Source organism: Humulus lupulus, chromosome 3, assembly GCF_963169125.1.
Source record: "Humulus lupulus chromosome 3, drHumLupu1.1, whole genome shotgun sequence".
NCBI classification, from domain to species: Eukaryota; Viridiplantae; Streptophyta; class Magnoliopsida; order Rosales; family Cannabaceae; genus Humulus; species Humulus lupulus.
This window is the reverse complement of record NC_084795.1, coordinates 284620485-284643418: the sequence shown is the minus strand read 5'-3', so window position 1 is coordinate 284643418 and position 22934 is coordinate 284620485. Positions and strand designations below refer to the sequence as shown.

Genomic DNA, 22934 nt, shown 5'->3' with positions numbered 1-22934 from the left:
AAGTTTTTCAAATAAGTTTGAATAATTTTTGATAAAATAAATAATCATAAATTTTTAGTTTTCCAGGAAATACTCAATAAAAAATATACACTATTCATTCTTTTAGATTAAATCGATCATAACTACTATCCACATTTCACGACATTATGCACCATAATTAGGAACTTAAAAAAAGACATGTGATTCCATAGAAAAATATATATTTTACGATTATATATAATTTTTTTTGATAATTTCTATTGTTGAATAAATCTCACATGTAAATTTACAAAATAAGTAATTAAAAATATAATAAACTTATTCTTATATTATATGATTTTATTTTAATAAAGAAATTATTATTATATTATTTTAATGATGAATTTAATTTTAAATGACTAGTGAAAAAATTAAGAATTATTATATACTCACTAAATCTAAAGTTTTATAAATAGAATAATTAAATATGAAAAATGGTATATTTTAGATTTTTTTTCCAGCAGCATATTTTAGATATTTTATTTAAAGATAAATATGTAATAAAAATATTTTTCCTGAAAATAGAAAGTGGAAAGGAAAGAGTATAAAAGAGTTTCATAGAGAAAGAAAAAAATGAAAAAGAATAATTTTTACATGTTATTCGTCTAAGAAGTTGAATTAGCTGAAATCCCATTTCGCACCTAACCCAATTGTCAAAGTTTGAATCTTTTTCAACCCCACAAATGCAATTTCTTCTTTTCTCATTTTCCCACTTTCGATTTTCAAACCCCAATTGGGGAAAATGCTCCTTTTTCAATTTCTTTTCTCATTGACGGAGAAATTTCAGACACCCTTTTGAGTTTTACAAGTGGGTATAAATTTTCTCGGCTTGATTAACAAGTTCCTTCTCTCTCTTTTTCTGCTGTCAAGGTTTACTTTGGTGTATTTAATTGATTTAAAAGTAAGTTAAAACATTTGGAAGTAAAGGACAATTCTTGCTTTCTTTTTTATATATTATTATCAGCAATGGTGTGATTTTGTTGATAAGAGATATTAGTTGCAGAGAGAGAGAGAGAGAGAGAGAGAGAGATGGTGGTGAGAAAAGTGGGTAAGTATGAGATTGGGAGGACGATCGGTGAGGGGACTTTTGCTAAGGTTAAGTTTGCACAGAATACTGAGACGGGTGAGAGTGTCGCCATGAAAGTTCTGGATCGAAGTACCATCATCAAACACAAGATGGTCGACCAGGTTTTGAACTCTTTCCCAATTATTCTCTTATTTTCAATTCGTATTATAATATAATGTATATTTATATAAATATATATATACACATTATAAGCAGCTAAGGACTACTCCCCTTAAGTACTGATACTGTCGTGGTTTTTCTTTTTTCAACTTTTCTCTGATTAGGGGTTATTGTTGTTTGGTCTCTGATTTTGGTTTTGGTCTTGCTTTTGTTTTAGAGGTTATTCATTTCGATGAATCATATCCTTGAGCTTTATTATCGGATGTTAGTGTTGTTTGCTCAAATTAGTGTCTTAAGCTCCTGGAAAATCCTGTTTTAATTCGCTAAGATTTTGCATACAACTAAAAATATCTTTCCTGGAATGGAAGGAGGTACCTTTGACAACACATTTGGGGACTTTTGAGATAGCCATAATGCTAAATTGAGTTGGAATCATTTTAATGGCTTCATTTTTTTATTAAGATGAACAATTTGAATTCTTTTGGCTCCCTGTTTCGGCAACTCGAGAGCACATAATTATTAGTCTAATTGTCTCCATGTTATGGAACTTAAAAAGTCTTTCTAACATTGTAAACAGAGATTTTTAAATAAATTCTAAAAAAAACCATGACCAAGGAAGAGTAAGTTTTCTTTCTTTTTTTATAATGCTCCATTCTTGTTATGCAGATTAAGAGGGAGATATCAGTAATGAAGCTCGTCAGGCATCCTCATGTTGTTCGTTTATTCGAGGCATGTAATATGTTATACATTTCATACTCTTCTAAGAACTTTTTAGTTGTCATCCTAATGTTCCATGATGTCAAAGTGTTTCCTTAACAAGCATTGGTTGGTCATCTTTTCTGATATGTAGTTATTGTTCTATGCAGGTTTTGGCAAGCCGAACTAAGATTTATATTATCTTGGAGTACGTTACAGGTGGTGAACTGTTTGATAAAATAGTAAGTAGTTTAATTTTATTTTCAACTGCTGCACCAGATGAGCAGTAGTTTGATTATACTTGAGAAATCTCTGTTGTTAAAATTGAAGTCCTTGAATATGTAGGCTCAGCTAGGACGTCTTAGTGAAGCTGAATCTAGGAGATACTTTCAACAACTTATTGATGGTGTTGATTATTGCCACAGTAAAGGGGTTTATCACAGGGACCTAAAGGTGATCGTCGACTGGCATCTAAATGCTATTATGGGATTTTATTTCTCTTCCTTACATCAAATTCTTACTGTTATTTATTTTTCCCTACAGCCTGAAAATCTTTTACTTGATTCTCAAGGAAATTTGAAGATTTCAGATTTCGGTTTAAGTGCTTTGCCCGAACAAGTAAGATTCTTTGAACTGTAGTTCTTTTGTCAATTTGTTTTAAACATTGTGGTTGTGAAGAAGATGATATGAATCTTAAATTTTCTTGTTGATGTTTGTCTATCTACAGGGTGTTAGTCTCCTTCGAACAACCTGCGGTACTCCAAATTATGTAGCACCTGAAGTATACATCAAAGGAGCTTGCTTCTCAGCTAAATTTGACTACTGAAAGTGAAAGATATGCTGTTCACTTTTATGCTCTCATTGTGTCAATCTTTCCTTTTGATACTATAGGTACTCGGTCACAAGGGATATGATGGTGCTGTAGCAGATGTTTGGTCATGTGGAGTCATCCTTTATGTTCTGATGGCAGGATACCTTCCATTTGATGAGCTTGATCTCACCACTCTTTACAGTAAGGCATGATTTTATTCATGCAACAACTTTATCATTATTGTGCCTACTTAGTTTTCTTATTTTAGTATGATTGCAAGTAAAAATCTAATTTTGTTAACTATTTATGCAGATTGAGAGGTCAGAGTTTTCATGCCCAACATGGTTTCCGGTTGGGGCAAAATCCTTGATATATAAAATTTTAGACCCAAATCCTGTTACTGTAAGCATAAAAAAGCATTTAGTTTGATTTATTTACTCAATTTCGTTAAAGATATGCTGATTGATGTTAATTCATTATGCTATATGAAAAGATGTGTAATGAAAATGGATTGGGATTTCTTCAGTTTGGTTGTTTGTTATTGATGTTCGCAATATGTGCGCAGCGTATCACGATTCAACAGATCAGAGATGATGAGTGGTTTAAGAAGAATTATGTTCCTGTTAGACCTTTTGAATATGAAGATGTAAACCTGGATGATGTGAATACTTTTTTTGATGATCCTCCTGAGGTTGGTAAACGCTTTCAGATGCCGCCGCATCTCTTCCATCTTTTTTCAATTCAACTACCACCATTTTCCAAGTTCCATCTTTATACCTTTTAGATTTCATCTCCTGAAATACATCTCATAGTCCATCTTATCCTGAATATCCAATTTCATTAATTGAAGTTTAGGGATTTTTAAGTAAGAGTTACTTCTGTCATTTCTGTGCTTAACATGACATCTATTTTTTTTTTCTGCTTGATAATGATTGTGTTGTGACTTTTCAACTCTCTCTCTCACTCTCTCCCCCCTCATCACTTCAGGAATGAGTTGCTCTTTTTCTATCAGCTTCAATCTTCTAAATAAGTATTTGACTTTGACAATAGTTCTTCTGTTGCAGCATCTAAAACACTACTTTTCTTGTTTTCCATTTTCATTTTTCTTTCCCTTAGATTTTTATGTTATCATGTTTAATACAAAAGGGTGTAGAGCAGCTTGTTTAAAAATTACATATACAAAGATGTAAACAAAATTTGAGTTCTGTTCTTGAGTGAATACTTACTTCTTGATGATGTGTTTGATCTGTGGATATTTCATGAACTTATATTTTGCTCTCTTTCCTTAATTTTGTTATGTATGGGAAATGTAGGAAGAAATGGCAACTGAGCAATGTCGAAATGAGGACATGGGTCCTTTGATTCTCAATGCATTCGACTTAATAATTTTATCTCAAGGATTAAACCTTGCAACACTGTTTGATCGTGGCCAGGTAGGATTTGTTTCAGATTCCTTGTTTTGGTCATTTTCGCTTGCGTTATATCATGGATTTTTCGAACCTTCAGCTCGAAATATTTGCACTTTTAATTTGTTTCAGTTTTATTTTCTCCATTTCAGGAATCTATGAGGTATCAAACACGCTTTGTTTCACAAAAGCCAGCAAAGGTTGTTTTATCCAGCATGGAAGTTGTTGCACAATCAATGGGTTTCAAGACTCACATTCGAAATTTTAAGGTAAGCCTTCCTGTTCCACTTCTGGGTTTTTATTTCAATAAATCACACTGTTCATCAATTTTTTCAGCATGGTTATTATCAGTTTATTAACTAGGGTCATTTACAATATTTCTCTTCTACATTTTATAAGATGAAAACTCATCATTGTCTGTATATTTAGATGTTCTTAAGTGCAGTTGGTGAAAGTTTGTCTTTTTCTTTTTTCGCCAAATGAAAATTGCACAAAACTAGAACAGAGCTACCATAGACAGGGGTAACTCCCTGATATTCACCACACCATCATCTTAGAACAATGCGACCATTGGCGATGGCGTCTGCTTGGCCATTCAAGGCCCTTGGAATGTTTTTTTTTGCCTTGTAATTAACAATTTGATCATTCGCAGATGAGAGTGGAAGGTTCAACAACAGATAAGAATTCTCAGTTCTCTGTTATACTGGAAGTAAGCAACTGAACTAAATTTATGTTACTGTATAGGCACCTCCAGTTTGATTATACTGATTTTTTCTTTTCTTTTCTTTTGTCAAAAAGATATTTGAAGTTGCTCCCTCATTTTTTATGGTGGACATTCAGAAAGCAGCCGGAGATGCTAGTGAGTATCTCAAGGTCAGTTTTCAATTTTTATTTGTAATTGCCTGATTTGACATTGGTAACTTGCAACAGTTTGTTATCTCTTTCATTATTATTTTCGGACGGTAAAAGATGATTCGATAATGCCCTGCAGTTTTACAAGAGCTTTTGTGGCAATCTTGACGATATCATCTGGAAACCACCTAACGAATCAAGCAAATCAAGGTTCTCTAAAAGCAAAAGTAAGAGGCGATGATTTTGTTACTCGAAAAATTGTTTACTAAAGTAAAAGTTGTGTGTTTATTATACCTTCAATGATGCTGTCAAAGTAAGGTGGTTCCAAACCCATCATGAGCTCTCTGTTCTGATGAGAATCCTAAGAAGAGAGGCCTAGCAAGAAAGTATTAGTTGAACATCATATGTTTTCCTTTTTGTATTAGTTTTGTGTAAAATTTTGTTCATCTTATTACTCCATTAATGTCATTACACTTTGTAAGAGTTTGTAAAAGAATACAAGTGGTGTTTATCAGGTTGAAGAAATTTTATAGCAGTTGAAACTTATTCTAAGATGTCTACTTTGCTTCTCATTTTTCTCCTATGGTTTCTATGGCAGAGTAGTCACTTCATGTGTTCCTCTTTTCTTTTGCAAAATTAAACCCATTTATTATTTGTACAGAAAACTAGGAGTATATTATTGAAAGAGAGACCCAATTATGGCATAAACAAGAACAAAAGCCATAAATTGACATAAACAAGAACAAAAGCCATAAATATCAATATTGGTTTCATAAGCCCTCTCTCCACAGTTTACTTTATGTGTGTTTTCATTCACAATGGTGTAAAATGGAAGAACACTAAAAATCAGAGCATTTTTTTACCAACAAAAAAGCAAGTATACAAAATCATAGATGCCAACAGATTACAATTTTTTTTTTTATGAGTAAACAGACCTGATGTTTGGTTCTCCTTGTCAAAGGATACCACAGAAGACTACCAAAAATCACCACATGAGCATTTTCCATTGACAATTTTGTGAAGGCTCCTGCTATCTCTAATGGCTATTTCCCTACCTGTAAGTACTGAAACAGTCTTAATAAAATTATGACAGTCTCTGCACATTATGAAGTTCTTGATCACTCTTATTGGTGCAAAACTTGGTGTGTTCAATAACCCAAATGCAAGGGCTAACTTCTCACTATGATAAGTGGTAGAAGAGGATGATGATTCCTCCACTTCTTCCTCCTCTGCTACCTCCAAATCTTTTAGTGATTCATATCCCATACTCTTAGCTTGGTCAATCAAATTCACCAAAAAATTGTGGAAATCTTCACTATGATGATGAGACTCATCTGCTTTAAATGAGTAAACTTTGTCTTTAATACTTATCCAACTCCAATCCTTTATTTTTCCAATTTTCTCTTCTTTCATCATTTTCTTCACCTTAGAAACATCTTTCCATCTTTTCTCAGTGCAGTACATGTTCAACAACAAGCCATAAGTCTCGGTATCTTTCGGTTTAAGCTTTAGTAATTGTTCAGCAGCATAAAATCCCAGTTCCGAATTTCCATGACTTCTGCACCCCGCAACCAAGGTTGACCATATAAACTCACTGGGTTCAAAATCCATCTTCTTGATGAAATTAAAAGCTTCATCTAATCGTCCCAACCTCACAAACATGGCAATAAGGCAGGCGTAATGGTCCATCACTGGCTTAATTTTGTATTGCTTTTGCATCATCTCAAAGTAACCGAGAGCTTCTTCAACCATTCCTGCATGACTACAAGCTGATAGAACACCGACGAAAGTGATCTGGTTCGGCCTAACTCCTGTGAGTATCATATCCTCGAACAGCTGCAATGCTTGCTGAGTCCTACCGTGGTGTGCCAAACTCGTAATCATTGAAGTCCATGATATCAATGTTCTTATGGACATCTCCACAAAAGCTTTACTTGCTTTCTCAATGCTTCCACATTTGTTATACATACTAATGAGTGCAGTTCCAACAACTACATCTGAGAGAAATCCAGATTTAATTGTCTGAGCATGAACCTGTTCCCCTTGTTCTAAGGCCACCAAACTTCCGCATAGGGTTAAGACACTAGAGAAGGTGAACAGATCAGGTTTCATGCCCGAGCGGTTCAGTTTCGAGAAAAGGTAAAGGGCCTGGTTTCCACTTTGATATGCTGAAAGACTATCACCTTCATGTTCAATCATTTGGGCATGGCCAGAAATCATTAAGTTCCAAGTAACCAAACTGTTGACCTTCATTCCATCGAACAGCCTTTTGGCCTCTTGAATTCTACCAGTTTTTAGGTATAAATACATGATGGAATTTTTAACTCGCAAATTTGATTCAAATCCAAGCTTGATGCTTAATGAGTGAACCTGGCTTCCTATACCAAAAGACAGCATAACACAACACAGGCTCAAGACACTAGTAAGAGTAAACTCATTAGGCTGAATGTCCTCAGAAAGCATCTTTATGAAATATTCCAAACCCCCTGCAGCATCACCATTGTCACTAAAAGCAGATATAATGGCAGTCCATGAGATGACATTCTTTTCTCTAATATTCTCAAACACTTTAACAGCCGAACTCAAGTGCCCAGATTTTGCATATAAACTACAAAGGGAGTTGCCAATACTAGTGTCAAAGTCAATATGGTACTTGATCATGTAACCATGGAGTTGCTCACCCATATTGATCGACTGCAACGAAGAACAAGCATTTATAACAATCCCTAGAGTATAATTCGTCGGATAAGTGCCTGCTTCCAACATTTCTCGAAACACCTGGATGGCAAGGTGTGGCTCGAAATTGTTAACATAACCAGTCATCAGGGTTGTCCATGCCACAACATTTCTTCTAGGCAAATTTTCAAACAGTTTACGAGCATTTCCCATGTTCCCGCATTTAACATAAACATTAACAAGGAACGTCGAGACAAACACATCTTCAAGAATTCCCGTTTTTATGATCTGGGCATGCACCATTTCTGCATCTGAAACCGAATTCTTCTCAATGCATTCTCGCAAAAGGTCCACATAGTAAGATGACTCAGAAGAAGCATCTTCTCTTATGGCAGAAAGTGCTTCTCGGAAGTCGGTAGAGATGGAGTCCGATGACACCCTTTTCTGCTGAGAAGATACACTTTGTGTCAGCTGAGATAGATAGAAGAAGAAGAAGAAGATAAAACTCGAAAAAAATTTCGAATAACAGATGATGAAAATTCAAAGTTTAGCTAAAGCTGTTACCTTTTCCTTTTGGGTCGGAAAAAGAACTGAGTGTGTTCTAAGCTCGGAGGATTCGAGCTTGGGATTGGGAGTACCGCCATTGACTGCTGCTGCTGCTGTAGCAGCAACTGAAGAAGGCAAGGAAGCCATGAAACGACGTTGGGGGATGTCGTTTAAGTCATCTCTGCAGAATCGTTGGCCTAACTCAGCAGCTTTATCCACTTCTACTTCTGCTTCTACTTCTATCTATATCCATCTTCAGAGCCTGGGAAACCACACGTGTCTCTCTCAATTTTTTTTTGGGCTGAAAACCACACGTGTCTTATTTATTTAATTATTTTAAAAAAACTACACCCCTCAAATAAAAGATATTACTATTTTCTTTGTTATTTGTTTGTGTTCATTCAGTGTTTTTGTTTCAACAATTCAATGCTATAAGTTTGCTTAGGGTTTTCTTTGTTGAATAATTTTGTTCTATCACTCTTTTTCTTCGAAGACTTTGGCTAGCTTTTGTCAATTTTGGTACAATAGTTTCCCTTGTTTAGGATGGTTCAAGGTCGTGGATCTTTTTGATTTGATGGTATTTTCGATTCAATAATAAAGTACAGTAATTTGATTGTAATATCTTTAAAATCAGACTCATTGTTGTATGTACCAAAAATCTCGATTGTAATCTCGGGCATTACACCATTGATAATGATCTCATTAGGAACATTATTACTACCACTATTACTGTTTGGTGACACCAAAAGCACTGGACCATATGACCTCATTATTCTAGAGTAACTAATGTTAATTATAATGTTTTCAAACAAAATCATCGATTTATAAATGAGTAATTGGTGAGAATCACCCTCTTTTCTAATGCATTTTGCACAATAGTCTAGTTTCACAATATTTGAGCTAAATATTTTTTTTTTATAAAAGGGTGTAGTTTTACTAAGTTACCCCTCTCTTTTAGGTTTAAGAAATTATATTATTTACGCCGCGCAAATCTGACACACCTTCCCGTCCATCTACAACTCTGGCACAATTATTCTACAAAACATCAATTTCTATAGTAAGTTTATATAGCTTTACTTTTTAAATGAAATATAATATAATTTTTGTATATTAAATATATAATATGATTATTCTCACAAACATGTAAGCTATCATATCTATTCATATTTAGGAGTGCTAAAGAAATTTTTTATTGCACTCTATTTAATACCCTCCTTTATCATATTTTTTTATTGCACTATAATTATATACATGTTACATAACTCATTCATATTAAGATGGTTGCATATATAGATTTATTATTACCATGGACTATTTAGTTTTGCATAGATAGGTACGTGCATATATGTGTTTGTTATGTATATCGTGGGATGCACAAACTAATAATAATAATGTATATTATTATGAGTGTTAATTACTTTCGTATGCATAATAGTAACAAAATATAAAATCTTTTGGTATATTTTTTAGGTATTGCCAAAGGCTTGGTAAAGTAGAAAACGAACAAAACAAACATTTGGACACCATAGAAACTAGACATGTGTAGATTGAAATTTAAATTTCCAATTAATGACGGGTAGATCTATAGGACATACACAAATGCAATTCCAAGAAATTCATCTGCTCCATGAATGGAGCAAAATGTGGAGTAAATGATTCGTGCGACGGTAGCGGAGGCAGGCAGGTTGTTGTATGCTCGACATTTGTTGCCCTGGTGTATATCCCAAGTTTAGCAAGCAAAGATTGCAGCCATACAATCTCATTAGTATACTTGGATTCTTTGTAATAGACATTTTGTTTTTTTTAAAGCACCAATTAAGAAGAGTACCATTGAATAAACACACAGTAACATGTAAGTAGACTTCTTATTATCGATTGAACCTGCTCAATCTGTATCTGTAAAACATTTAGGTTTGAAGCACATGCAACTTATATACATTTTGACATCTTCAAATAAGGCTCCACTAGTAAGAGACAACTTAATTTGTCTATTTGGCTTTTGTAAGGTAGAAACCTAAAGCATTTCCAAATGCCTAAAATCCCAAAAAATAGTTGAGAGAATCAAGAATTTTGAGTTCAATTAGAAGGGGTAGCTTTGTAATAAACTTGTGTAGTTGAGTTGAATGGCTAACAAGAAAGTTATATAGAATAGGTTCTCTCTTTTACCATCATGCCACTACCACCTATTAGGGGTGCACACGGGTCGGGTTTCGAGTTCATCGGGTTCGGGTTTTACGGGTTTCGGGTTGAGAAAAATGGTACCGAAACCGATTCGAAATTTTTGGGTTTTTTCGAGTTTCGGGTTTGATTCAGGTTGGGCTGTGCCATTTGTGTTTTGGGCTGAAAAGCCAAATTTTGCAAAAATACCATTTTGTTTTACATTTTTTTTTCAAAAATACCATTTTTTCGAATTTCGGGTTTGAACCCGAACCCGAGTTTTAACAAACTTCAAACCCGAACCCGACCCGACTTTTTTCGGGTTCGGGTCGGATTTAACCCGAATCCGACGGGTTTTCCCAAAAAACGGGTTTTCGAGTTGTGGGTCGGGCGAGTTTTGCGGGTCAAATGTTCACCCCTACCACCTATAGTTTATGTATATTTGTTGTTAGTATAGTCATCTCACAAAAAAAAACAAAAAAAATTGTAACAATTGTAAAAGGAATAAAAGGAGCTAAATTTTATTTATTTTTAATAAAAATTATACTAATATATATATACATAATTGAGGGCCAATATGTATTTATACATATATTTATACTAACTTTTTTGTTAAAATATACAATGTACAAAAATGTAAAAAAAAAAAATTACATAACTTAATAGACTCATATCCAAATAAATAAAGAATTTATATCTTTTTGAACCTTGTATTTTGTCCCATTATTTATTTAGACTTGTATTTTGAAAATTTACTTTTTAAACCCTATGTTTTGTAAAATGATTCAAATAGAACCCTAAACTCGATTTTAGTCAAAATTTTCTCAACTGAAATCACAAATAATTTACTAAACTAACCATTCATAACAAAAATAAAATCATTCTGCTTAAAAACTATGTTGTTATATTCAATTTTTTCTTTATCAAAATTAAATTTAGATGTGTATTTAAACAATTTTACAAAATATATAATTCAAAAATGCATTTTTTTTAAAAACAGCATCCAATTATAAAAAACACATGTGATAAACCCATAAATAAATATAAAGTTATTATCTTTATTAGAAAAAAATTGCCACATGCATGTGACTTGTTGTACTAGTGATTATTTGTGCTTGAGACTCAGAAAAGAATCTTACAATAAGTCACATCAATGTCTTGCATTTTGTAAGAACAAAAAAATAATAACAAACAACATTAACATTATTTAATATTATAAAAAAAACATTAACATGATTTTAATAATTGGGCAATGGTTGTCCTCCAAATAATACTTTAATAATAAGACAAAAAAAAAAAAAAACCGAAATTTCCTTTTACTTATTCTCCTCTTTCCTTACCTTTTGCTTTCCTTTCTTTACCAAATATATAATACCAAGCAACTTCCATCAATGTCTTCCTCTTCCTCTTCCTCCGCCAACCCAAATGGACTCAGTCTCCGCGGCTCTATCAACCTCACCATAACCATTCCCATTCCCTTTCCCTTTCCCAAATCAACACCCAAAAGACTCCTCAGAATCAAACTCTGCATCCCCAATGGCTGCATTTGCTTTGCTCTTGTCAGATTTCTTGGTCTCCTTCATGTGGGTCTGGTCAGGGGTTCTCATTAAGATCTTTGTTTACAATTTTTTGGATTTAGGCCATGCACCCATTGGAGAGGTCATCAAATGCTCTCTCTCCATTCTCAACATGTTCTTCTTTGCCTTCTTGGCTAAGCTCACCAAAGGCGGGGCTTATAATCCTCTTACTGTCTTGTCTTCTGCTATTTCTGGGGATTTCGGTCGTTTTCTCTTCACCGTTGGGGCCAGAATCCCTACTCAGGTATTTTCTTTCATGGGTTTCGCTTCTTTATTCTTTTTTTTATGTTGTTTATGGTTGAAATGAGATTTGGGAATGGAGTTATTTGGGTTTTGAATTTTTAGGCTTTTGTTAAAGATGGAAACTTGATTACTTGATTATCTTGGCAGCTTTAATGTTTCTCTGCATATCTGGGATTTGTTATATTTGATTAGCTTATTATTTTGGTTTGTTTTTCGTTTATTGGATACTGAAACTTGATTATGGAATTAGTTTGCTCTAAAGATTAAGCTTTTCCCAATTTTTGTGGACTTGTATTAGTATTTTAATCTCGTTGAAATTATGATTTGCTATAATTTGATTGATTGCCCCTTCTTTGTGTATATATTTACTAGAACAGGTTGAAAGTAGTAAATTTAAAGCATATTTATAGATGAGAGAGAGATTTAGATGCGGTTAGTTTCTACAAGATATGAACTACTAATAACAAAGCCGAAACTTTGTCAAACAATAGAGAATAATTTGTTTTCAAATGGGAATAGACTATGACAATCCTGTACTATATGATGGGATTTCAATCTGTTTTAGATTTTAATTGCAACTTTTAAAATTCTCATTGAACCATAGAACAGGAATCTATATTCTAATGACATAAATTGGTAACAACACATGTTTTATAAATCATGATTAGGTTGTTTCTCGAATAAAATTTCCCAGTGACAATGAAGATTTGCTGCTTGTGCTTGGGAATCGAGATCACTATACAAGGAATGATTTAAGATAATAGAATCAAGTGTTCACAGCTCGGGTTGAGCATATAGACAATTAGGAGAACCAGCTGTTCTTAAGCAAGTTGTTTTCTTAAATAAAAATTCATAACATGGGCAAGTAATTACATCTTATGACTTAACCAGCACTAGGAATTAGTTGAAAGAAAGCAACAGGGTCACTTCAGATTCTAAGATTCGAATGCCTTATTGGTTGCAACATGTTAGTGATATCGTTCTGTCTTCTACTGACCACTGGATTCTATATGCCATGGTGGAGATGGCTGTGGATCTGCGAAATAGTCAAAACTATTTCGATGGTCAGAGTAGAACTATATATCACTTGTGCTTTCTTTGAGAAGTGAGATGTGACGGTGATGGCACCAGGAGTGTGGAGAGGCCGGAGAGCTGACCATAGTGCCCTTTCTGAATTTATTCTTTCCAACCTTTTTTTTTTTTACATTGTTAACTGATCTGTCAAAACCTCGACTTACTGAGATGTTTCCTTCGAACCCATGTAAGCTTTTTAGTTCATCTCATTGATTGTTATTGATTCTTTTAAGTATTCTGTTAAAATCATTATTGTTTTTCTTGCCCTTGTACTGCTGTACTGACCAAAATGAGACTAACTATTTTTTATGTTGTTGAATTTTTTTTTTTTAGATGTTCTTAAATTATCTATTTATATACTTTTTGCTTACATGAAACTTCTGTTCTTCTCATTGAGTTTGCAGCATTTAATTACTGACCTGCAATAACTTTTAATTGTTGGGAAAATAAATCAGGGACACTGAATATTCATTGGACTTGATATTTTGTTGCATTTGCTTATTATCTTTTGAACTTATCCATTCTCTGAAACTAACTAGAGTTGCTAAATATGATTGAGTTTGAGTTCTATTCTTTGTTTATTTTATTACCATAATAGAATGAAAAAGAAGAAAAAATACACAATGATTGAACGGTTCCTTACTTTTCATGTTTTCTATATATTTTATTCATTTATAATTTGTCTTCCTTTTCCTATTCAGATTGTTGGATCTATTACTGGGGTTAGGTTCATAATTGCAACATTTCCTGAAATAGGTCTTGGGCCACGTTTGAACGTTGATATCCACCGAGGCGCACTAACAGAAGGCCTCCTTACTTTTGCAATAGTCACTATTTCTCTGGGACTTGCAAGAAAAATCCCAGGTAGTTTCTTCATGAAGACATGGATCTCAAGTGTCTCCAAGTTGGCTCTTCATATACTCGGCTCTGATCTGACCGGTGGTTGCATGAATCCGGCCTCTGTAATTACCTACACTCTAGCTTTGTTGCTTGCATTTTAACCAAAAACATCTATGTTGAATGAGTTTGCTTGACTTTACATAGGTGCTCGGTTGGGCCTATGCTCGCGGTGATCATATAACCAAGGAGCATATTCTCGTCTACTGGCTTGCCCCAGTCGAGGCGACTCTACTCGCTGTATGGACATTCAAGTTGGTGTTTCCACAGAAAGAGGAGAAAGCTGTCAGCAAGACTAAATCAGAATGAGCAAATTAAGTCCCACTAAGTAAGTTTCCACTAGACAAATTTGGTCAACTAATCTTAAGCCATAGAGGGATGATGAACTTAGCTCTTCTTTCAAATGTATATAAAGCTAGTTGTACTACTTGGTACTTGTGTTTAATTCTTCATCTTGTACAAATCTCAATCTTCATTGGTTTTCAGGCAAGTCTAGCTTCTTAGGTTCCACAAATTCAGGCCATGAATATGTCCCTTTTGTATTTTATGGTTTTCTAAGTAATTAATTGTTTTGTTTTTTAATTTTCCATATTAAACAATTGCTTTTGTTACTCTCAAATAAAAAAAATAATGTTTCTCTGAATTAAAACATTATATATTAACTATAATCCAATTCTTATTCTTCTCCAATATTTCCAATCCATAATTGATACTTTATTTAAGGGGAAAAGAAATGTTACTTCACTATTTAAGTTGAGTTATCGATTTTATAATCCTTTAAATTTAATCCTTAATTTTTCTATTTTAATAATTTATCCCCAAGGTTTGATATTAATTTGTTGACCCAAATGACCAATTTGTTAACCAGTGATTTTTATTTTTAATCACATTTAATTAGACGAGAGGAAGTGGGGGATTTTTTTTTGTATATATATATATTAAAAGTTTTTTTAAAACAATTTGTTCAAAACAGAGATGTTAATATTTATAAAAAAAAATTTACATATTAAGAAAATCATTACTAATTATTATCATTTCATAATAACTACTATCAAATAAATAAATAATAAACATATAAAAAATTTATAGGAGTAAAATAAAAATTGTATAACTAAATCACTCTAATTCTCCTTTGTCAAGTGAAAGAAAAGAAAGAATTAACTTTTCTCGTTCCAAACTTAATTACCGAACAACATGAAGTATTGTTGCTCGACTAATAAAATGTGCACCCAAAATATACACTGAAATATTACACATAAAGATGTGACACTTCTTTGATAATGGGTCTTAATTTTGATAAATATAATTCGCTAAACTAAATTGACACGTTACTGAGTGCATATTTTAGATGGATATATCATTACTCATTACGGCTCTCCTCTCCATTGTTTGTTTTCCTAACCCTTTTGCATAGCCTAAGTGGACACAACACAACTGTGTCCAATTAATACATAAATATATTAAAAGGAAAAAAAAAACTTTACTTTTATCTTTGCCTCCAAATATGTGTATATATGTCTTCAGATTTGGAAAATGAAGGATTAAATGCTGTAATTTTAAAAAAAAAAAATCACTTTAAAATGTTTTGCTGAATTTTCCTAAAAAATGAGTCAACCAGAGAAAGTTGTCAAACTTGTCACTGCTGGTAAACACCAAACAAGGTTCTCGTGTTATATTATATTACTTATTTTAAAAGTACGTATATGCCAATATGTTATTAAAAGAAAAAAAACTATAGATGACCGTTTAAGACCAAAACAGGTCAGTAAATATTGTCTTGTTTAAGCATAAGAAAAATACGTTTCATTCACACACACACATATATATGCATAGCAGAGGAAGAGAAGTAGTGATAAACAATTGAGGTTTAAGTTGAATTGATCTAATAAATGGATATTGATGAGAGTAGAGAAGCATTGCTGGTGAAGAAGGAAGAAGAAGAAGAAGAAGAAGAAGAAGAAGAAGAAGAAAAAAGGGTTTACTATGAAGAAAGCTGCCCAGGTTGCATTGTTGAAAAATTGAAGAAATCCAATTCTGCAGTTCCTTTCAAACATTTGTTCTGTGTTTTTCTTCTTGCCCTTGCCGGAGGTTTTTAATCTTTTCATGTTCTCTTTACTTGTAAAATGACCTTATTTAGTGTCCAAAGACCACAGTTTAACTACTTTTTCTAGTGACATATATGCCTCTTTTGTTGCTGAATTGTTTTTTGCAGCTTTGCCAATAACATCTATGTTCCCTTTCCTATATTTTATGGTGAGTATGTTTGATTTTTGGTGAAACTTCTAACATATATAATGCTTGAATATCAATATATATAGGGGAATTCTCCTATAAGACAAGTCTTTACTGGTGTAACTTTCAGTATTCCCGACTAGAGCTTAAAGTGAAGTCCTTATAGGAGAATTCCCTGTGTATATATGTGTGATCATTTGAATTTGATATTTTCAGATAAGAGATTTCGGTATTGCAAAAAGAGAGGAAAATATCGGTTATTATGCTGGATTTGTAGGTGAGCCTATTATAGCAAAGGTTAATTATTGTTAATTGTCTTGTATTTAAAGATGATTATCATTCTTAATATATAATTATGATGTGTTTTATTATTTTCTTGAAGGGTCTGCATTCTTGTTAGGAAGAGGTCTGACTTCTATTCTTTGGGGAATGATAGCTGATCGATATGGTCGTAAACCAGTCATGCTTTTTGGCACAGTTGCAGTGTTAGTATTACTTCTACCACCTAATAATTATCTATATATATAATGATGTTATTAACATATATAATTATAATGTCACCAGGGTGATTTTCAACACATTTTTTGGACTTAGTACAAACTATTGGATGGCAATTTCAACAAGGTTTCTCCTTGGAAGTATGTGTGGAATACTTGGACCAATGAGGGTACATTACACATACATTTTCTTTTGTTGCAGTATCAATTTTCATGTTTACTCACAGCTTGTATTTTTCATATTCTTTTGGTAGAATCACTTCATAATTAAAAAGCTAATCTTCTGACATAGAAATGTAAGTCAAAACAGGTAGTGTTGTGGACAATGAAAGCAGTAACAAAGAGTGAATTTTTTCACAATAATGTGATACTTTTTCTAATCTATTTGGTTACAAATTATGGTTTTATCACACAAGTTTGATACATGTGGCTGAGTCTTATGACCGTGTATATTGTAGTTGTTTAGAGCATTCTGTAAATTTTCAGTAAATTTCGAATAGTTTACAGTATCGAAAACCATGTTCAAACATGTTGCTTTCCACACGCATAAAAAAAATTAGTCACATGTACAACAACATATTTGAACCTAGTTTTCGGTACTGTAAACTATTCAGAATTTTCTCAAAATCGCGTTGATGCTCTAAATAGCTACAATATACACGGTCATAAAAAATCGCGCTAAAAACTGTTCAAAGGTCAAGAACACGAGAGCCCCACCAGTAGGGCTTAAAGTGAAGTCTCTATAAGAAAATTGTTCTATATATATATCTATATATGAATAACCATGGTATTTTTTTTAGGCATATGTAGCAGAAATTTGCCGAAAAGAATATCAAGCTTTGGGAATATCAACAGTAAGAATATACAATATCCCTTATTGTTTGCTTGAATTAATTCCCACAGGACTAAGTGTTGTGAACTTTTGATATAATCATTAAGAGAAAGAGTAAATTTTCAGATTACCACATCTTGGGGGATTGGATTAGTAATTGGTCCAGCTCTTGGAGGTTTACTTGCACAGGTACTAATCTTCTTATTTTGAATAATACTAGTAATTTTTTAAACAAAAATCAATTAGATGTTGATGAGGTAGAGAATTGAAACCAAAGTTTAGAGTATAAAACCTCAAAATTCATTATATAACAATGTACAATATTTTTTTAATGATGAGATTGAATGAATTATATAGCCTGCAGAGAAATTCCCAGAAATATTTTCTAAAGAATCTCTGTTTGGGAGGTAAGAATTAATGGCTTTTCCAATACATTTTTTATTTTTCATTGTCTCCTTTGACTTTTTAAGACTATCCTTACTTCTAATTTGTGGTTATATATAACAATGAATGACAGGTTTCCATACTTTCTACCTTGTTTGTTCATATCAATATTTGCTTTGGTTGCAACTTTTTTGTGCCAATGGTTGCCGGTATGTTAAAATATTCATTAATAGTACTTAGAAATTATCCAACTTAAATTTCTTGTCAATGTAATTGTATATTCACTAGAAATTTTGAGGCTTCATATAATGATTTTCATGTTCATTGTTATGGGTGATTACAGGAAACACTTCACTTTCATACCAAAAATGATGAAGAGAATGAGAAATTTTTTGGTCCACTAGATGCCAATTCAAATGGATCTGATCCAAAAGAAAACTTGGAAGAACATGAGAAAAAATGTGCTCCTAAAGAGCAGAGTCTTTACAAGAATTGGCCTCTAATGTCATCTATTATGCTGTATTGTGTTTTTCAACTTCATGACATGGCTTATGTAGAGGTAATCAATTAATTCAATAAAATTCTTGCATTGATTTGATCAAATTAATAAGCATCTTACTTCTTCTTGGACATTCTCTATTTTAGATTTTTCCATTATGGGCTGTCAGTCCTAAGAAGTTTGGAGGACTAAGCTATTCAAGTGATGACATTGGTGAAATTCTTGCCCTTGCAGGTACACCACTAAATAACATTTAATCCATTACATAAGTGATATGTTATTTTTAAGTGCACTACCTTTTGTATTGTTGAGAAGTTTTTTACCTCTTCGACTCACTAAAAATAATGTTTAGATGGCCAATCTCGGTGGGCCACCCGAGCCCACCGAGACAGGGTGCCATAAGTTGTTTAGGTTTCTGCTATCTTAGCGGTCATATTATAGTACCTCTATCTCGGTAGACTCCTATCTATCTGCCGAAATATGAGAGTATAGAGGTTCTATGTCGACTGTCAAAAGAGTAAGAATGTCTTTTGTATTGTATAAACTCTTTTTATTTTATCTATTTTTATTTTGAGAGGAAGGTCTTGCAACATCTAACATGTATTCAGGGTCGGCCTTGAATAGGATTGGGCCCTAGGAAATATTAAAGATTAGGGGCCTTTTTTTGTTTGAAGTTTCTAAACGTTTATAGTATGTTTCCAAAGAATTTTTAAAAAAAATAGGCCATTGGGCTAAGGGGGCCCGAGGCGTGGGCCTAGCCCGCCTTAGCTCAGGGCCGACCCTGCATGTGTCAAGCAACATAATTACCAGGTTCTCCATCACATGTACAATTGCATATGATTCTCCTTAAGAAACTAACATTACTTCTATTATTTTCTAGGATTTGTTATGCTTCTCTTTCAGATATTTTTGTACCCTCCCATTGAGAGGAGTTTTGGACCTGTACACTTGGCTAGAATTGGAGCAGTATGTCTCTAACTTTCTTCATCTCTATATATCCACTTTTTGCTCTCATGCTTTGTTATGAAATTTATTCTAATTTCTTTGATTTCTTGCTAAGGTCATCACAATAGTTTTGCTATCAACTTACCCTTTTATAGCAAAACTGTCTGGACTCACACTCACACTATTGATTGATCTTGCAGTTGTGCTAAAGAATTTAGTATCAGTAAGTGTGTTTCCATACAAATAAATAGTTTCAATTCATATAAACTTATGCATTTTGACTAGTTTTCTCTCAAGGCAATGTATTATTATTGTCTATGCCTTGTTTAAATTGTTCCAAAAAGTTTGAAATCATGCAATGTAAAATTATTAGGTCTGCATCACTACAGGATTGTATCTACTGCAAAACCAAGCTGTGGTAATTAATTCTTCTCTCTAATTACTTTGCTATATGAATATAACGTTGGACGCCATAACACGTGAAAACGTAATTACTTTATTGATACAAAAGTAATTACACAAAAACTTGATTACAATTCTTGACCACACACACTAAACACTGTAGCTTACACTCGTTGGAACACTTTTAGATGCACTTTGTGTACTCACTCTTTGACACCCTTCCAAGGGACCTAAGGTCCCTATTTATACTACTCAACTTTAATATGCTAGAGAACTCTAGAAACTTCTTGATAGTGGGCTTGGCCCAAAGACTAGAAAAATCTAGCAAATCACCTTTCTTCTAAACACTACAACCTTCTAGAATGTTCTATGACTTTTATACTTTTATGAAACTTAATTATATAATTCTAGATAATTCTATAGTATTAGTAATGATAGAAATTTCTAGAACAGTCTAGAAGTGTAGAGGTGGTGGTGACTTTTCATATAACACTTCAAATTCTGTATTAGCAACCTTTGTTTTTGTGAAAATGATTTTTTTTTTTTACCAATAATGTTTGAAGAGTCAAAGCCAAAGAGGAGCTGCAAATGGCATATCCCTGGCTGCAATGTCTCTATTCAAAGCGGCCGGTCCAGCCGGTGGAGGCGCCATGTAAGTTTAAGACACCATACGTTACCCACCACTATTTGATGTGACATATTACGAGTGGTTCAATTTAAAATCGAGTTGCACTTATTATAATTTATAAAATTAAAACAATTAAATTTAAATATTTATGCTATCCTATAACATCAAGTAGTGTTGAGTATAATAGGATCCCTTATAATAATGCTCCATTAAATTTGTTTATTTATTTTTGTGTGAACTTTGAACTGTTCATGATTCTTAATAATTTTGCAAATAGACAAAGGAGATTTGAGAGAAAATCAAAAGGGAAGCTAGGTTTTCATTATATCAAAAAGATGAAAATAAGAGTACAAGAGCAACAAAATATATAGCCAAAATAATGAGAGGCTAAAAGACTAAACTACCCTTACATATTAATAAAACTTGTATTATTAACAATTCTCAACATGCATATAACTTATTATCTACCATTTACATTTCTTGGTTATTTAAATTGTATAGTAGGCACATATTTGATATTTGATAACACATAAGAAAAATTGTACTGTGCAAGTATTCTATGATTTACTATCTTTTAATCTGTTCTTTTTTGGTCAGATTTGCTTGGGCACAGAATAATCAAAATGCCTCATTATTTCTCCCTGGTACGGGATCTAAATCTCATTATTATGACAATTTTTTTTTCTTTTTTTCCAAAATCTTTATCTTCTTGTTTATAAACTAACCATATTATTTATTATTAGAAGTTCTATAGAGCCCACAAATCTCCACATTATACACAATCTCCTAATTTAAAGATGAAATTGGAACATTAATGTTTTTTAAATAACATCACATGATCTTCCCTTGAAGACTTTTTTTCAAACATATCTTCATACTCATCAATGCAGTTGCTCAAGCCTCATCTCCACATTAATAGTCTTTTAATAATTTGAAGAAGAATTCATAACATTAAATGCTCTATAAGAAGAAATCAAATATTAATATAATGGGTGGTAACCATATTGATATCTTGTGTTTATATTTTTGTAAAGTATTATTTTGGTATCTTGTGTTTATAATAATGCACATTTAATACTCTGTATTTTGAAATCGTACATATTAGGTACCATAAATTCAAATTTAACTAATAAAATTTTATCAATTTAATCAAAGTGCTCTCAATTATATGAGCTTCAAATTTAATTACTTAATTACATATAATTTATGGTAGTTTGATCATATTGATAAAATTTTATTTATCAAATCTGAGTTTAGGGTACCAAAATAGATATGATTTTAAAATGAGTGTTACTCCACATGAGGTGACACTCCACGATTGGTTAGCGATATTCCGTAATACTTCTTAAATTTAAATAAGTGAGATCTGATATTGGATTACACCAATAGCAATATGTCACATCATTATGGTGTTGGACAACAGTGATGTCCCTTAATAATTTTCTTTTAAAATACAGGTACTATACACGCATTATTGAAAAAAATGGTACTAAAATAATAATTTACAAAAAATCAAAATATTAAATAAGTAAATTCTCTAATATATATCATACTAATTTTTTTTAGATGAAAGAGATCTTATAATTTTAGATTAGTTTTTTTATTTAAAAAAAATAAAAAATAGACATAGTTTTCGTAATAGAGAATAGTGAGGAATATAAGAAGAGAACAAAAGGTTCACGAAACAAATCTGTAAAATTAAAAGGTTACAAAGTAATAGTAATAATAATAATAATAATTAATTGTAGTCAATAAAGAAAATGAAGATAAGACTAATATATCCAACCACTCTTCATTTTATTACTTATAAAATATATTTAGGGTTTTTATTAACTCGATGCATATGCTTCTTTAACCTCATTTGTACTTGAAAAATAATATATAAACTTATATTTATATAAAAGATATATAATAATATCAATCATGTGGCTCCATGATATCATCATGTTAATTAGTTCTTTATTGTTCTGGTTGACTTCATTATTCTCAAGAAGATATTCATTTAATTAAGTACATGAAGAGATATGGCATTGGTGACTAGGGGCAGCTGCCCTTATAAATTTAAATGTTATTTCTTTTTTACATTTTTTTATCAGAAAAAAAAAAGAATTTTGTATGCGTTAATTTTTTGAGTAATGATATGTACACCCAAAATATACATGACCGAAACATTGCATAAAATGAAGTAGTAATTTAAATTAGTCAATCACATTTATAAAAATTGAGATTTACTGTTTTAAAAAACAGTACCATCATTTATATACTTTAATCCTTATTTATACAAATTTATAGTTTTTATAAATACATATTATTTGTATATTAATATTATAGTTCTTAAAGTTTCATTTATATAATTTTTGTTGACTCTATATTTCT

The 22934-nt window shown here is 32.2% G+C and overlaps 4 protein-coding genes across 6 annotated transcripts; 3 read left to right on the top strand and 1 right to left on the bottom strand.

Moving 5' to 3' along the window:
• The first annotated feature begins 609 nt into the window (after positions 1-609).
• Positions 610-5523, top strand: LOC133824882 (CBL-interacting serine/threonine-protein kinase 8-like). The gene is made up of 14 exons (XM_062257897.1): positions 610-1206; positions 1871-1933; positions 2071-2142; positions 2246-2353; positions 2444-2518; positions 2628-2681; positions 2792-2917; positions 3024-3113; positions 3277-3402; positions 4025-4144; positions 4270-4386; positions 4770-4826; positions 4916-4990; positions 5109-5523. Exons 1-14 carry the CDS (start codon positions 1048-1050, stop codon positions 5208-5210), a joined length of 1344 nt encoding a protein of 447 aa, XP_062113881.1. The 5' UTR covers positions 610-1047; the 3' UTR covers positions 5211-5523.
• Positions 5524-5733: 210 nt separating this feature from the next.
• LOC133824881 (putative pentatricopeptide repeat-containing protein At5g52630) lies at positions 5734-8415 on the bottom strand. Of its 3 annotated transcripts, none has more exons than XM_062257894.1 (2): positions 8210-8415; positions 5734-8116 (listed from the first exon to the last, which is right to left on the bottom strand). In XM_062257894.1, the coding sequence occupies exons 1-2, from the start codon at positions 8336-8338 to the stop codon at positions 5945-5947; spliced, it is 2301 nt and encodes a 766-aa protein (XP_062113878.1). In that variant the 5' UTR covers positions 8339-8415; the 3' UTR covers positions 5734-5944. The 3 variants fall into 3 exon arrangements, with proteins under 3 accessions (XP_062113878.1, XP_062113879.1, XP_062113880.1); XM_062257895.1 differs by having other exon boundaries at positions 5734-8092; XM_062257896.1 differs by having other exon boundaries at positions 5734-8089.
• A 3309-nt stretch (positions 8416-11724) lies between these two features.
• On the top strand, positions 11725-14721 carry LOC133824880 (probable aquaporin SIP2-1). Its single transcript, XM_062257893.1, has 3 exons — positions 11725-12169; positions 13944-14204; positions 14287-14721. Exons 1-3 carry the CDS (start codon positions 11885-11887, stop codon positions 14446-14448), a joined length of 708 nt encoding a protein of 235 aa, XP_062113877.1. The 5' UTR covers positions 11725-11884; the 3' UTR covers positions 14449-14721.
• Positions 14722-16028: 1307 nt separating this feature from the next.
• Positions 16029-21508, top strand: LOC133825879 (protein ZINC INDUCED FACILITATOR-LIKE 1-like). The gene is made up of 15 exons (XM_062258772.1): positions 16029-16061; positions 16588-16648; positions 16754-16856; positions 16936-17038; positions 17669-17722; positions 17827-17889; positions 18058-18107; positions 18218-18293; positions 18428-18643; positions 18730-18817; positions 19464-19549; positions 19644-19751; positions 19902-19946; positions 20494-20582; positions 21156-21508. Exons 1-15 carry the CDS (start codon positions 16029-16031, stop codon positions 21280-21282), a joined length of 1302 nt encoding a protein of 433 aa, XP_062114756.1. The 3' UTR covers positions 21283-21508.
• Positions 21509-22934: the final 1426 nt, after the last annotated feature.

Excerpts from the sequence above, each read along its gene's own strand:
- LOC133824882 (XM_062257897.1), top strand. The coding sequence starts at position 1,048 with ATGGTGGTGAGAAAAGTGGGTAAGTATGAGATTGGGAGGACGATCGGT. Across the intron at positions 1,934-2,070 it reads ATGTTGTTCGTTTATTCGAG|GTTTTGGCAAGCCGAACTAA; the intron begins GCATGTAATATG and ends TGTTCTATGCAG. Across the intron at positions 2,519-2,627 it reads TAAGTGCTTTGCCCGAACAA|GGTGTTAGTCTCCTTCGAAC; the intron begins GTAAGATTCTTT and ends GTCTATCTACAG.
- LOC133824881 (XM_062257894.1), bottom strand. The coding sequence starts at position 8,338 with ATGGCTTCCTTGCCTTCTTCAGTTGCTGCTACAGCAGCAGCAGCAGTC. Across the intron at positions 8,117-8,209 it reads TTCCGACCCAAAAGGAAAAG|CTGACACAAAGTGTATCTTC; the intron begins GTAACAGCTTTA and ends TATCTATCTCAG.
- LOC133824880 (XM_062257893.1), top strand. The coding sequence starts at position 11,885 with ATGGCTGCATTTGCTTTGCTCTTGTCAGATTTCTTGGTCTCCTTCATG. Across the intron at positions 12,170-13,943 it reads GGGCCAGAATCCCTACTCAG|ATTGTTGGATCTATTACTGG; the intron begins GTATTTTCTTTC and ends TTTCCTATTCAG. Across the intron at positions 14,205-14,286 it reads GTTGCATGAATCCGGCCTCT|GTGCTCGGTTGGGCCTATGC; the intron begins GTAATTACCTAC and ends GACTTTACATAG.
- LOC133825879 (XM_062258772.1), top strand. The coding sequence starts at position 16,029 with ATGGATATTGATGAGAGTAGAGAAGCATTGCTG. Across the intron at positions 17,723-17,826 it reads AAGCTTTGGGAATATCAACA|ATTACCACATCTTGGGGGAT; the intron begins GTAAGAATATAC and ends GTAAATTTTCAG. Across the intron at positions 20,583-21,155 it reads CCAGCCGGTGGAGGCGCCAT|ATTTGCTTGGGCACAGAATA; the intron begins GTAAGTTTAAGA and ends TTTTTTGGTCAG.